At 52.1% G+C, this 13082-nt stretch overlaps 1 protein-coding gene across 3 annotated transcripts; it reads right to left on the bottom strand.

Annotated features, from left to right (window-relative positions):
- Positions 1–3491: 3491 nt before the first annotated feature.
- C1QTNF6 (C1q and TNF related 6) lies at positions 3492–12618 on the bottom strand. Of its 3 annotated transcripts, none has more exons than XM_056341606.1 (3): positions 12535–12618; positions 8065–8302; positions 3492–6599 (listed from the first exon to the last, which is right to left on the bottom strand). In XM_056341606.1, exons 1-3 carry the CDS (start codon positions 12586–12588, stop codon positions 6052–6054), a joined length of 840 nt encoding a protein of 279 aa, XP_056197581.1. In that variant the 5' UTR covers positions 12589–12618; the 3' UTR covers positions 3492–6051. The 3 variants fall into 3 exon arrangements, with proteins under 3 accessions (XP_056197581.1, XP_056197579.1, XP_056197580.1); XM_056341604.1 differs by lacking the exon at positions 12535–12618 and adding an exon at positions 12148–12374; XM_056341605.1 differs by lacking the exon at positions 12535–12618 and adding an exon at positions 9137–9257.
- Between the last annotated feature and the right edge of the window lie 464 nt (positions 12619–13082).

Raw genomic sequence — 13082 nt, 5'->3', positions numbered from 1 at the left:
GATGCCTGCAGTGCATCAGTTAGACAAGGAAGCCTGTTGTCCTTCTTCCTCTCCCTGGGTATTTTCTTCCCCTGGCTGCTTTGAAGCACTGCAACTGTCCTCAGTAGCAACCAGTGAGGCTTGGACACATCTCCTGCCTCAGAGGTGCACTGCAGTTTGCACTGTCTGGGCTCCCTGGCAGTCGAGGCACCTCAGCAGCTGTAAGGTTGATGCAGGTCAGTGTCACTTCTCAAAGGCGTGGATACAATAGGTTAAAGTGAATCAAGAAACAACACAGCCCCCCACCTCTTACTCACCCTGACCTGGAATCCCAGCCTTCCCAGGTGGACGGGGAACCCCCTACTCCTTAGCTTCTCCGACCCAAGGGCTCTCCATCCTGCTCCCTCCCATTTTAGCTGTTGCAAGCAGGGTGGGAAAGGTGTGAGATTTTGCAATAATTCTCTGGCCATTTGTGAGTTAAGTAAGTGACACAAACTCAAGAGATGGGCCAGTCTGTGGGTTGAGAAACTCTCAGAAGCCTTTGATTTAAACCTTCTGCCATGGCACTCGTCATGGTATAACTGCAGGGAAAGAGATCACAGAGGGCTGGTGGGAGAAGGGGGAGGCATGTAATGAGGTGAGGTTGCTATGCTTGTACCAAAAAGGCCTGGAGCTTCAGCCCCACTCTACCCACCTCCTGATAGCATCTTCAGAGCGAGCCAGGTTTGCAAAGGGCCGTTTGCAAACAGTTTCCGTTGGCAGGAAGGTGAGATATGTCCATACTGGGCTGGTAAATGCATGTATACACGTGTGTGGGTGTCATAGCAAAGTGCACACCGAGCTGACTTCTGAAGCCCAGCATGGCTCTGCAAATGCCCATGTTTCCACTGTGGTCAGAGGAGGGCCATACCATGTGAGGCAGTGGAATGATCACCCTTGGCAAAGCAGCTGTGCCCCACCATCCATGCAGCCATGGGCAGGGTCCACATCCAGCCCTTTGGGCCCAACAGCAGGTCCCAGCCAGCAAGGTGAGAAAAAGGAGATGTGCAGCAGGTTCAACCCATCGCTGGCATCTGGCTGCAACGCACTGGATGGAGCAAGGCAGCAGCTCTGCTTGCAGCACTGGGCTGTACTGGCTGGGGCGTTGCAATACCTCCTCTCCCTCCCTGGACTCTGGGAAGTAAAACAAGGCTGAGGTGTGGCTGATGTGTGAGCGAAGCAGGTTGTCTGGGTGTTTGGGAGGGGAGGAGGGACAGCAAGCTGGAGCAGAGGGGAAACCTGCTGTGCTACACTGTGGCAGCCCCCTGAACGGTGCACAGATCCCTCATGTGGGGCAGAGGGTGCACCATGGCTGGCAGCTGGGGCGAGGCTTGAGGGGTTGCCAGAGACCTTTCCCATGACTGCCCCACCTGTGACATGGGATCAGAGGAACTTCAGAGACAGGTCCTGCTATGCTATGCCCCTGCTGTACCTGGTGCTTTGGGTGCAGGCATGTCCACCTGTGCCCATCTAGTGCCCCCAGTGGGGTCAAAGGTCTCCTTTTATATTTCTTTTCTTGCCCTGCTTTTCTTTTCCCCTTTCCCACAGCAATCACAGGGCAAGGAGCTATTGCAGGGCCTTGAGCTTCTCCTGAGCTGGGCCTGACACATGCTTTTTTCCCCAGAGACAGCACCATATCCTGCCCTTTACCTCCTCTCTCCCACTCTCCCCACCTTTCATGCCTGCAAAACCACAAACCTGCAGGAAGCCAGTTTAAAGAGCTGTCCCCTTGGCAGATACCTCGAACAAGCCTGAGACATGGCCACAAAGCCTTTTGTAGCAGAGTTTAGACCTGTCTTTCAGGGGAAAAGAGAAGCGTGGCTCCAGAGTAGTGCTGTAGCTGCCCACTCCAGGGCACGCTTCTTGTTTGCCCAGGAAAGAGGTACTGGCTGTCACCAACCCCAGGCTCACATGCCACGGTGCAGCCCCATTGCATGGAAAAGGACCCAGCCCTGGGGTGAATGAAGTGAATGGAAGTCTCATGGCCTTCAGGGCATGGCTGCACCCACTGGCAGGGCAGCTGGGCTGGGCTGACCCAGCCTGGCACGCATTCCTTCAACAGCATTGCAGGGTCTGTCTTGCCTGAGCTGAGTCTCACCTACAGCAGCTCCCCAGTCAGGCATCCATGGTGTGATGGGTGGCACCAGCTACAGATCCTGCCTGTCACTGTGCATCTTGGCCCCAAGGGATTTGGCTGAAGAGACTCTTCAGGTGACACTTTCCTCTCCAAGTGGGCAGGCTGAAGAATTGAATCATAGAAAAAAATCCTAGAAGGTCTGGCTACACATTTCCACTCCTCCCTCACTCCTCACCTTCTGTAAGTGTGACTAAGTCACCTCCAGTTTACCAGGATCTCACCTCAAGGGGCCAGGTTGCACAAGTACAGCCCCTGCATTTCCTGAGGACAAGTTTCTATCTGCTTCCTCAGAAGTAAATAAAAAATGTGAAGCAAGCCTGTAAGGATGTGTATGATAATGTTTTCCACCCCTTGCCAAACATAGCATCTGGTACATGTCAAACCACAGGAGAAGCTACGTGAAGATGATTTAAACTCAAAACAGATGATCCTATATGGGCATCTCCTCTTGTTTTGTTGTCCATTCCTCCACTTCAGCAGAAGTCCCCTCAGTCCAAACCCCAAAGATGTTAAATAACCCCCCACTTACCTCTTTGACTTGCACTGAGACCTCTAAAAAGCATCTCCCTGTCCGTAGGCCTCTATCCCTCCTAGATCTTCCACTCAAGCCTCTGAGTCTCCACTCCCCCCTTGTGTCTCCCCCTTTTCCCCAATTTTATGGGCAATCACCTCTTGTCTTTCCACCTCTGACATGAACCTCAAGCCTTTCTCATCACACACAGGTCTTCCAAAAACGTGTGTGCAGCTTAACTCTGGAACTGCCACTCTCCCGACTGTTAGCAAGCACAAGTGTCTAGTCAACAATTTAATGTACCTCTTACATCTGTACCTCTGGCTTTCACCTCTTGGCAGAGAAAAGAGAAACACCACAGGGAAAACAGAAAACACACATGCTTACTAAGTACTTGATAGAAGGATCTGCTAAAAATTTCACCAGATAAAGGGTCTGATCCCCCTTAAAAGAACTCCAGCATTAGCCCAGCCTTCCTTAATATAATTAAGTACTTGAAGCTTAAGCCTACAAGCCATTGTATTGTCCTGGGTTTTTTTGATAATTTCCAAAGAATCCTTCCTTGAATTTGCTTAATGCTTTCCCAGAAGAGGAGAGGACTGTCACAATTATAAGTGTTCAAGTAATAAATATCTTTAGGGTAATGAATGGCTCTCCACAAAGGAAACAGACAGAAGATTGCCAAGGATTGCCCAGGGAAGTTTCTAGAGCCGAGTTAGACTTCGTACCTGACTTTAGGTCAGTGTCTTTTCCATCACACTATTTGGCGACAATCAGAGCTAGAAGGAATAGGTTGGGAGGGAAAAGCGGATCTAAGTGCAAAACAACCAAGGAAAAAAAGTTTAATACCACTGGAAAAAAAATAATATACATATATATATACAAAACTTGGAGTTTGTTTGGTTTTGTAACATAAAGCACCATTAATTCCACAGTACATTACAACTCGGCCTACTACACCTTCCAGAAAGCACCCAATACTCCTGAAATCTTAATTAGCACCAAGGGATTGCCATCTTGTTTAGCACCAAGAAGCCTGTTAAACACACCCTTTGGTCCCCCTGCCCTCCCCTCTCATACAGATCAGGCACTGTTTGACTGCTCATGGATAGGCGCATGAGACATATCACTGGCATTCAAACATCAAATAGAAAAGGAGGAAGAAGAAAGCTTGTTTCTGGAGGTATTAAGTGTTAGAGAGGCTTGATTTTCTTTAGGGAGACACAGGGGCACTATACACTGTAAATAGACAATATCTGGGTTTGCAGTCTATTGAGGAAGAGAGAAAAGGATTCAGTCCTGAGCATCATCTCCAACATGCTGCTTCCTCTCTACTGTCTGAAATCCTGTCTCTGAGCAATTCCACACACTTGACCTGCTTAGGGAGGGGAAGAAACTCACAGTCTCCTTTAGTTCCCATGATCCCATCATTACATGCTTCCCTGGGAAAAACCCAGCTTTGCCTCAGTGAAACCTTGTTTTTATACCCATTGCCTCAGTGACAGTGGTGGGGAGGATCCAGGACAGAAAGTGCCTGAAACTCATTCCAGTCTGTACATCTTCCTTAGCAAAGCAGGGAGGGTAAGCAAACAGGACAAGAGAGAAAATGTCCTGCGATTTTCTGAGGTTCATTTTTAATATTTATCCTGGGTCCCTGTGCCCTTGCCATCCTGGGCTGAGTGTACCAGACCTAGTCCTGTATAAGGATGCATATCTCCTATGGCAGAGCTCTGGCAGTCCCAGGTGCTATAGGCAGAGACCACGGCTAATCATGAGAGCACAGAAGCTATGTAACTCGGAAGACTTCATTACCAGTGATGGGCAGAGGAGAAATAGTTTCTCCTCCTGCTTGTCCTGTCCTGAAACTCAAAAAAGAGACAACTCTTGGCACCGCTGTTTACAGGAGCATCACAACATGTGGAAGTAGGTTTCCCAAAGTGCTGAGTCAGCCTCACCTGCCCCCCACCAGGACCACAGCAATCCCGGAGGGACTTGAGTGAGAGCAGTGTGAGACCAGTACAAATGGTACTAGAAAACCCTGCTGCTGACATTCCTTTCCCACTGCAACATCTCCAACATGACAAGAAGAGCAAGGATTTGTTTTAGCCACATGCTTTTCTCAGTTGTTCTGATGAGATTGCCAGAAAAGGGCACGGAGCATGGGGCAGGGAAGCTTTTAACCCTGGGGTGAGCTGTTGTAGTCTCACCTCTCTCTCTTTTCCATCCCAGAGGCAAAGAGGAGCCAGCCTGCCCAGGTTTGGAACTGATGTAACTGCAATAGCTCTCACAGCCTCCAGCTATCTCAGGTCCTGAAACAGCGGTGCCTCAATACCAGTGTGGGAGAACCACCTTCAGGAGGACAATGTAATGGCACACAGTAAGCAGGGCCTGACTCTCCCCTCACATCAGCAAGTGTTAAAAATACTGCTGATACCAATGGAAGGCCATGGGTGCACCTCTGCCAAAGAAGGGAGCAGATTCAGGTTCTCTGTCTGGACTAGCTTCCCACAGCTGGGGAACCGAGACCAAGTAGCACCCCAGGGAAGTTTGGGGAGGCAGGCTTGGTAGGGTGGTCTCTCTCTCTCTTGTTCTATGATCCTTACTGGGAATCGAGTGGTGGGCTCTACTGATTCAACAGCAGATAGCTCTGAAGAGTCTGGCCCTTCACCTGTTTGAAGGGCTAGAGCTAGCACAGCGGGGAACAGCCCCACCAGGCCTAGATTTTACAGCCAGCCTGGACTCTGTGACCCAGAAGAGCATCTAAGGAAAGCCAGTGACATACTTCAGAAGACCAACAGTCCCCTTTTTGGAAAACCAGTATTGTTTCTCACTGGTCTTACATCTGATACAGGAGGCCATCAGACCCCAGTCAGCTCTCCAGACTACAGGTGTGAGAGGTGACATTAAGACCACGTTTCAGGCTGCAAAACTAGTGTGTCTAGTTGTGATGGAGACGAGCCAGGGTGCACCTGGGCAGCGGGGACTTTTTAGCCCTTTATACAGGAGTCCTTTGTGTATGAAGCTGCAAGAGGGACACATCCCCAGGAGCAGCATTTTAGCTTTCCTCCTGCTCCAGGACCCTAAATGCCAGACACAGCTCACTGGCAGATTTAGAAGATGCTGATAACCTAAGTTGGGATCATGAGGTGAGGGGGCGAGAGATGGTAGTGTCTTGCTGTAAGTGGACAGCTACAGGCCTGGCTACAAGAGAGCGTGAGGTGGAAGCCAGTGTGGCAAGTTTCACACTCAGTGCCTGAGACTTCACAGGCCCATTTCCAAGTGATTTGCAGTGGCTGCGGGCAGGAGAGAGATTGAGAGAGAGAGAGAGAAAGAGAGAGAGGAAGAAGGAAAAGGCCGAAGAGGCCCCAAGGAGGAGGAGAGACAGTTAGTCAAGGCTGGGCTTGACCAGGTACCCATTGAAGGTGATGTACACATCAACATCATCACTGTAAATGGCATTTTCCCGCTCCCGCTTGTAGAGCCTCACCCAGATCTCATCATTTTCCTGAAGCTCCAGCATAAGGCTCTGGCTCTGCATGATGCTGCGGTCGCTGGGTTGGGCATACAAGATGACTGCCTCTTCTTCGTTGTGCATTATGTGCATGTAGGTCTCCTTGAAGTTCCAGGTGTGGACGTTGAGGCTGAAATAGTAAAGTCCCCCTACATAGCAGTAGAATTTGCCATTGAACATATCAAAGTGGCTGTAGAGGTTGACAAAGACGGTGTCAAAGATCAAGACCTGGAAGCCTTCGCTGCTGTGCAGTGCTTTCTTGCGACCAACAGAGAATGCAGCATACTGATGCTTGCAGGGGTCTCCCGCTGTGCCCATCTGTCCTTTACTGCCTTTCTGGCCCTGGGCACCCCGCTCACCTCGTGGTCCTTCTTTACCCCATTTCCCTGGCATCCCAGGCTCTCCTCGGTCTCCTTTCTCTCCTACAAGAGGAAGCAGAGAACACACTCCTGTGTGATACCAGATGGAGAGGTGGAAGTGGCAGTGAGAATGCCTGATGAGGAGGCAGAGGATTGCTCAAGAATGGGGCAATGCCAGAAGAAGGAACACTCCTGAGGGTCAAAATATCATTGTGCTTCATGGGAAAGGAGCTAGCAGAGCTCTGGGTGCAACTGGGGTTTCTTCTTTTAAAAAACCTTATCACCACATGATATGACCTTGCTGGAGGCACTAGGGCCTGTCCTTAGGAGACTTCAGCCTGAAAGGGAGCCCAGCAGTGCAAAGTACCAGTGGGGCTCTTGACCTCTTCTTCTTCCTCCACACTTTACCTCCACCACAGCCCCTGCCTTCCTACACACCTCTCCTATGACCCAATTATCCATGTAGGGTGCACACTGTTCTTAGTGTAGGCTGGAGAAGGGAAGAAGAGGTAAAGCCTGTGGGTGAATATGACTGGAGAGGTACAATAGGGTGGGTAAGAGGGAAAAGGTTCAAGCTGGACTTGGTGGATGGTGCGGTGCAAGTTAAAGGGCTGGTACTTTGGACAATACCGGCATCCCCTGTGCATCCTGTATATTAGTATAAGTAATACTGCAGTTCTACCCTGGAGTTTGTGCATTGCCTGTCACACACTTGGGCAGGCATCAATACAGACAGTGAGCTGCACCAGAACGTACACTATGTACAGAGAGAAGAGATAGGAGTCAGCGCAGCCTCCAGCACAAGTGAGTGCCCCAGATTTGTGTCTTGTTCTTTTCTGCCCCTCCATCCCCTGCACAGTATTGTAGGTCCCCCTGCAACATCCCACTTTAGCCCAGGCCTCTATCTAACCCAGACACACTTCTGAGCTTTGATGGCTTGCAGCTATTTCCAGGATGGGCAGGGAAGGGGGAGCATCTGCCCAGCTAGCCTACAGGAACCACAGAACAACAATAAGCGAGTGGAGCAGGATCCAGCTGGGAACAGGCTTTTGCCCGCAGCAAAAGCTAAAAGGGGAGCCCTGAAGGGAGGAGCTGATCTAAAATAGGGAGCCTTTTCCCATTAGCCAAGCCAGCCACAGCAGGGTGGAATGAGCTGGGATTTACTGCCAGTTAGCCTGGAGGTGCTTGCAGATAGCTGCCGCCTCCCTTTGCCCTCCCCCCACTCCAAAATGCACGTGACCCACGGAGCTGGAGAATGTTTCCCCACAGCCTTCCTGGGTGCCAATGCTTACCCTCCAAACATCCTTATTTTGCAGCTGGATAGACTGCTCCTTCCCTCAGGCACTACAAGACTCAGCACAAAAAATCTAAACCCTGGGCACAGTGTGTGTGGGCACATACCATTCAGTATGGCATCTGACAGTCTGTTAGCATAACCAGCATGCCAGCAATCCAGCTGTCACCTCCCTCGAAATGCCACCAGTCCCTGAGCAGGCCTTGGCATCCCGGGGCCCAGACGGACACTTACCCTTCAGTATGGTGATGTTGATATAGGGACGGACCTCCGGCATTGGGTAAGGCAAGTGGTGGTGGCTGGGAGGGAGCGGTAAGGCATCTGTGGAAGAGTCTGGTGGGTCACAACAGCGCTTGCAAGCACCAGGGGCTTGTTCTGTGAGGTTGGGTTCATCGGTGGGTGCCCCAAGCACAAAAAGAGGGAGGAGAAGGAAGGCCAGGGATGCGCGCAGGTACATTGTGTCCATGGTGACCTGGGAAGATACAAGGAAGCACCAGAGTGAGGTATAAGAACAGGGGGACACATGGGATGGAGAAGAGATAACCACAAAGCATCTTCCTGTGGCTGGAGCCAGGGGTGGGAGGAAATGGCGCTGTCCTGCAGAGTGAGTTTACATGCTTGAAGTCCCTGAAGGTTCAAGGCTGCAATCTGAGTAGCAACCGCATGGCCCAAGAGGATGCCCACGCCCTTCTGCGCAGACCACTGGAGACTAGGTCCTAACCCTGGAAGAAGGCTTGACCCTCACTAGGCAAACCACTGGAGCCACTAGAAGATTCAGTCCCCAGGCTGGAATAGAGGAAGGAGACGTGGCAAACCACACAGCCCCTTTAGCAAAAGCATGCTCCTGTGGGCTACTGAACCTGGGAAGAGGGCTGTGAAAAACTTCTTCAGCCCACCAGTCACTAGATACCAACTTTTTAGGGGAGTCTAACCCAACCACCCCTCTGTCCCAGGCAGTCTGACCCACATCCTTTCTCCTCTGGGCTGGGAACCAGACTTCAGCCCCCTCCTTCCCCCCACCAAACCCCATCCCTCTCAGTGCCTCGGCCCCCTCCCACCAGTGCTCAGCTGTGCTCTCGGCCAGACCCCAGCACCTTCCCGAGGGGATGGCCGGCTCCTCCGAGGGCAGCCAGGCCGGGGGGAGCTGCTTCGCCGCGCAGGGTGAAGGAAGCAAAGCTCGGGGCAGGCAGCCTGCAGAGAAGTATGCTTACGGCAGACAGACACGCAAGCAAGCTGAGAAAGCCCCTCTCCCAGCCTCTGCCCCCCCTTCCCTCTGCCTGCCCCCCAGCGCAGCGTGGCAGCTCACCCCCGAGGCCGAGAGCTCCGCTCCGCGCTCCCCTCCGCGGGCTGCGCTCCCCCGGCAGAGCCGCCCCCCGGCCCATGGCTTTAAGCGAGCGGGCTCTTGGCACCGGCGCTGCTCTGCGCTGGCTGGGCGCGCAAGCTGGGCTTGGACCTGCTCCCTCCCCTCTCCCTCCCTTTCCCTCCCTGGCTTTGGGCGCTCTCCATTGCAAACCGGCTTGGGTTTCGGAGCCTTTTAACTCTTTCCTAGGTAGCGCCTTTTCCTCATATATGGTTTGGGGTTTTTTCACCACCATTTTGCTTCCGTGCAGCCTAGCCCTGGTCAGCAAAAGGCAGGCAGCACAGTTTGCACCCTGTGCAAGGGGTGGGTGGGCAGCAGGGCAGTGTCCCACCCTTGAGCATCTCAGGATGGGCAAGATGTGTGTCAGTGCAAGAGACAGGCTTTCCTTCAGGTGGGCCGGTGCAGGACTCTGCCCCCACTCCTCTGCATTAGTCCCTTGTCCTGGCCCTTCACTTGGCTGGCGATGCTCTCCCCAGCTGTGCGTGTCCCACTCACAGTCCCCAAACTTCATCTTTCATTCCCTCCTGCATTGTTTCTTCTGCACGCCACTGCGGCCTCTTGCCACAGGCGTGATGTTTCTAGACGGCTCATCTGCCAACTGGAAGAAACATCAGGTTTTTTCCTCTCTGATCACCCCCTCTCCCTGGGCACAGTCCCAAGCCTTGCACTCTGGCGTGTCATCTACCGGTCATGTCCCTGGGTTATGTCCTGGGCTGACCAGTTCGCACGGGAGGGGTGTGCCTGGCCTGAAGCACAGCCCTGCTGTGGGGAGCTGCCTGCCAGCAAAGCTGAGGATCTGGAGCAAACCTTGGCCATGATCTTTGCACCCAGCCTGGCGTCGAGCTGGTATGCTTGTGCTGTCAGGATGACTGCTATGTGGCTGCGCCAGGACCTGGGAATGAAGGGCATTTGGGGGGGGGGAAGAGTGCCACGGGGGTGGGGTGGACAGGAGACTTTTCTTATACTGCAGAATCTCTTGGGAAGAGGATTTTGGGGATCCTATCCTGCAGAAAACCTGGATTCAGGAACTTACACCCTGTGGGGGATGCACATATCTGTGGGAGGTAGAAGGAAGAAGGATGGGCAGTAGCTCTCTTTTGCGGGGGCCAGAAGGGCCAAGTCAGCACTGTGCCTTCTGCAATTTCCAAGAGCAGCTGGAGAAGGCTCCAAGGTTTCTGAGGAGGAAAGGGTTTTGTGTGTGTCTACGTGTGCTTGGACTTTTTTTTTTTTTTTTTTCTTTCTGTTTTCCTTCTCCCATTTGCTTGGTTTGGGAATGGGAGGCCCCGCTTCCCAGAGAGTGGCTGGCGTTTGGCAGGACCCCAGCACCACTGCAGAAGCAAGCGGAAAACTCTGGGAAAATATGTGCTGCAAGCTGGGGGAAGGGAGGAAGGGGGGCTGGGAGGCCTGGAGATATTCTCAGGCTGCCTGTCAGCCTTGAGCTCAATGAACATGGAGTGAACATGCCTCCCAGCCAGGGCAGGAGGAGGACCAAGAAATTTGTGGCTGTACTCCTGAGTTCTTAGCCAGGCTCCAGCACCAATGTGTAATGAGACACACTGCAAGTCTCCCACATCTGCCTGTGCCTTGCTTTCCCATTTTGGAAAATAAAAGGGGGAAAGTTTAGGGCAACGCTTCTTCCTAATGGAGCCTTGCCAGCTGACAGAAGTAGGTTTCTGTGATCAGTTGTGTTGTCTACTTCTGCCTGCTGCTGGTGGGGATTTCGGCAGCTGACGGTAATATAGAAAGCCAATACATTTTCTGGGGTGCATGAAAACTCAGAGACTGACACTGAAGGAAAAGTTCCTCTCTGTCACATCAAAGCTATTGTGGCGTCTCACTCCCTCAGGTTTTCCTGCCTGGCATATTTCCAAAAATGCCATTACCCCCTTCTGCAGCTCTCAGCCTTGTCTGCTCTCCTCTACCTTTCCAAGAGGAACAGCTAGCAAGGGAAGCCATTGTCCTCATTTCTGTCCCACATTTCCATCTGCACTCCTCAGTTGCTCACAACCAAGCAAACATTCTTCATGGAGGACCTCATCAGCTGGGGCCTTTGCCTTTGTCTCATCTGACTGCAAGAACAGCTCACAGTGGGCAGCGAGCAGGACTTTGTATTTAACATCTCATCTGAGCTGAATAGGGACTTGCAGGCAGCCGGCAAAGACTTGCACTGGTGGCATGTCCAAATGGACAGCAGTTTATGCTAAGTAAAGACACTTTTGCTAGGGTAGTATCACCCTGCTCCATGAAAGGAACTTGCTGTAACCAGCAAAATTTTGCCAGGGCAGCTACATTTGCAGAAACTTTTGGTTTGTATGGCTGAGTGCTCCAAGATACATGTTCTGAGAATGCTATCCAATAACTCTGTGCCAGCCACACTTTTAAGTGTAACCCAAGCCTGAAGGCACCTTGTGTGCTCAAGAATCTTCCCTCTCCCTCATCACATACTCTGCCTTGGAGGCAGCCCAGGGAAGCTCTGGCCAGATTGGACTGCAACAATCCCTGCCCAAAAGCAGCTGCTTCCTCCTCCTGCATTTCCTCCCTTCTCCTGCAACCCCCCAACACGGGAAAAGTAGGGGGCTAAAGCCTGACTCTCCCCGATGACCGCCTCCATCTTATTAACCCTCTCTACCACAGGTACAGAAGGAAGAAAATAACTTTGATGTTTTCTTCCCTTTCTAGCCCTTGTGTACAGCTCAGCTCTCCTGCTCTGCTGTACATACAAACATACATCCACCCACAAAGACCCACACACTCACCCTGCACAGCTCCTCCCTCACCAAAACCTCCGGAGCAAAGGTATCATCCCCACCAAGAGGCAGAGAAGCAGCTCCTTCTCTTCCCCTTCCTGGCTGCTTCTTCTCCACCACAGCCACTTCCCCTTTCCCTTTTTCCCCAGCCCTCTTCCCCCACTCTCCAAGAGCATCGCAAGCTGGGAGAGAAAGCAGAGGACCTCTTACCTCCGCTCCCCTCCGGAGAGTCCTGCGTTGGGTTGTCCGTATCCTCAGCTGCTCCTGGTTAGCAGCGCGGAGAGGGAGGGCTGGTGGGGCCCAGCTGACTCCAGCCAGATGCTCGCCAAGTGCTCTTATGTAATTACTGTCTTTTCCATCCTGCCTCCGAGGCCTTTGCGAGTGCCTCCCCTCTTGCTCTGGCCCATGTCAGGCTTGGCTTTCCCTCCCTCCCTCCTTCCACCCACTCTGCACAATATCCCAATTTGCTCAGCTCAACAGCTGATTCCTTCTGGAAGCAAAATTCAGGCTTTTGGCTACTGCCATTGCTACCCTTGGAAAGAGAGCTCACATGTTGCAAGAGCTGGGAAGCAATGAGCAGCACTGCTCTGTGCTCACCTCCTGCCCATCACTGCCCAACTGATGCCGGGTACCTTTGCCTTGCCCTTCCATAGTGCCTGCAAACAGGGAGGGGGACACCTGAGACACAGAGAGGTGGCAGTGTGTTTTTGTGCTTCGTTACTTCGGGGTTCCCTTGGGTTACCTTGTAATAGCAGCTGGCCTTTTGCCGTATCAGGATTGCTGATCATCTCTGGCCAGGCTCCAGAAGAGGCTGGGAAGACTGGATGACTTTTAGAGGTCCCTTCCAACCCAAACTATTCTACGAATTTATGATTCTATGATAACACAAATATTTTCCAGTTTGTGAACTCCATGACTGTGCACAAGGCTTGTATAACAGCCAGCCCTTGTTACCCAAGAGCACCAGCGCAGTGTGAAATTACTGGCTTAGAATATTTAGTATGTCTCTGAGGGTGGGCAGGCCGGCTGGACGTCAGATGCATGGCTACATTTCTCTTGTAACTTCTGCCGATGGGCCTGGACCAACCAAGAATGACACGCTCCTTGGCTTTACACAGGCTGCTGCTGAATTTGAGGGCACTTCT

The sequence above is a fragment of the Falco biarmicus genome, chromosome 5 (assembly GCF_023638135.1).
Source record: "Falco biarmicus isolate bFalBia1 chromosome 5, bFalBia1.pri, whole genome shotgun sequence".
NCBI classification, from domain to species: Eukaryota; Metazoa; Chordata; class Aves; order Falconiformes; family Falconidae; genus Falco; species Falco biarmicus.
The sequence above is the reverse complement of the archived record's forward strand: the minus strand, read 5'-3'. Positions and strand labels throughout refer to the sequence as shown.

Coding starts and splice junctions, on each gene's coding strand:
- C1QTNF6 (XM_056341606.1), bottom strand. CDS start 12,588: ATGGAAGGGCAAGGCAAAGGTACCCGGCATCAGTTGGGCAGTGATGGG. Junction 8,303..12,534: donor TGGGCAGTGATGGGCAGGAG/GTGAGCACAGAG, acceptor GTATCTTCCCAG/GTCACCATGGACACAATGTA. Junction 6,600..8,064: donor CAACATCACCATACTGAAGG/GTAAGTGTCCGT, acceptor TTCCTCTTGTAG/GAGAGAAAGGAGACCGAGGA.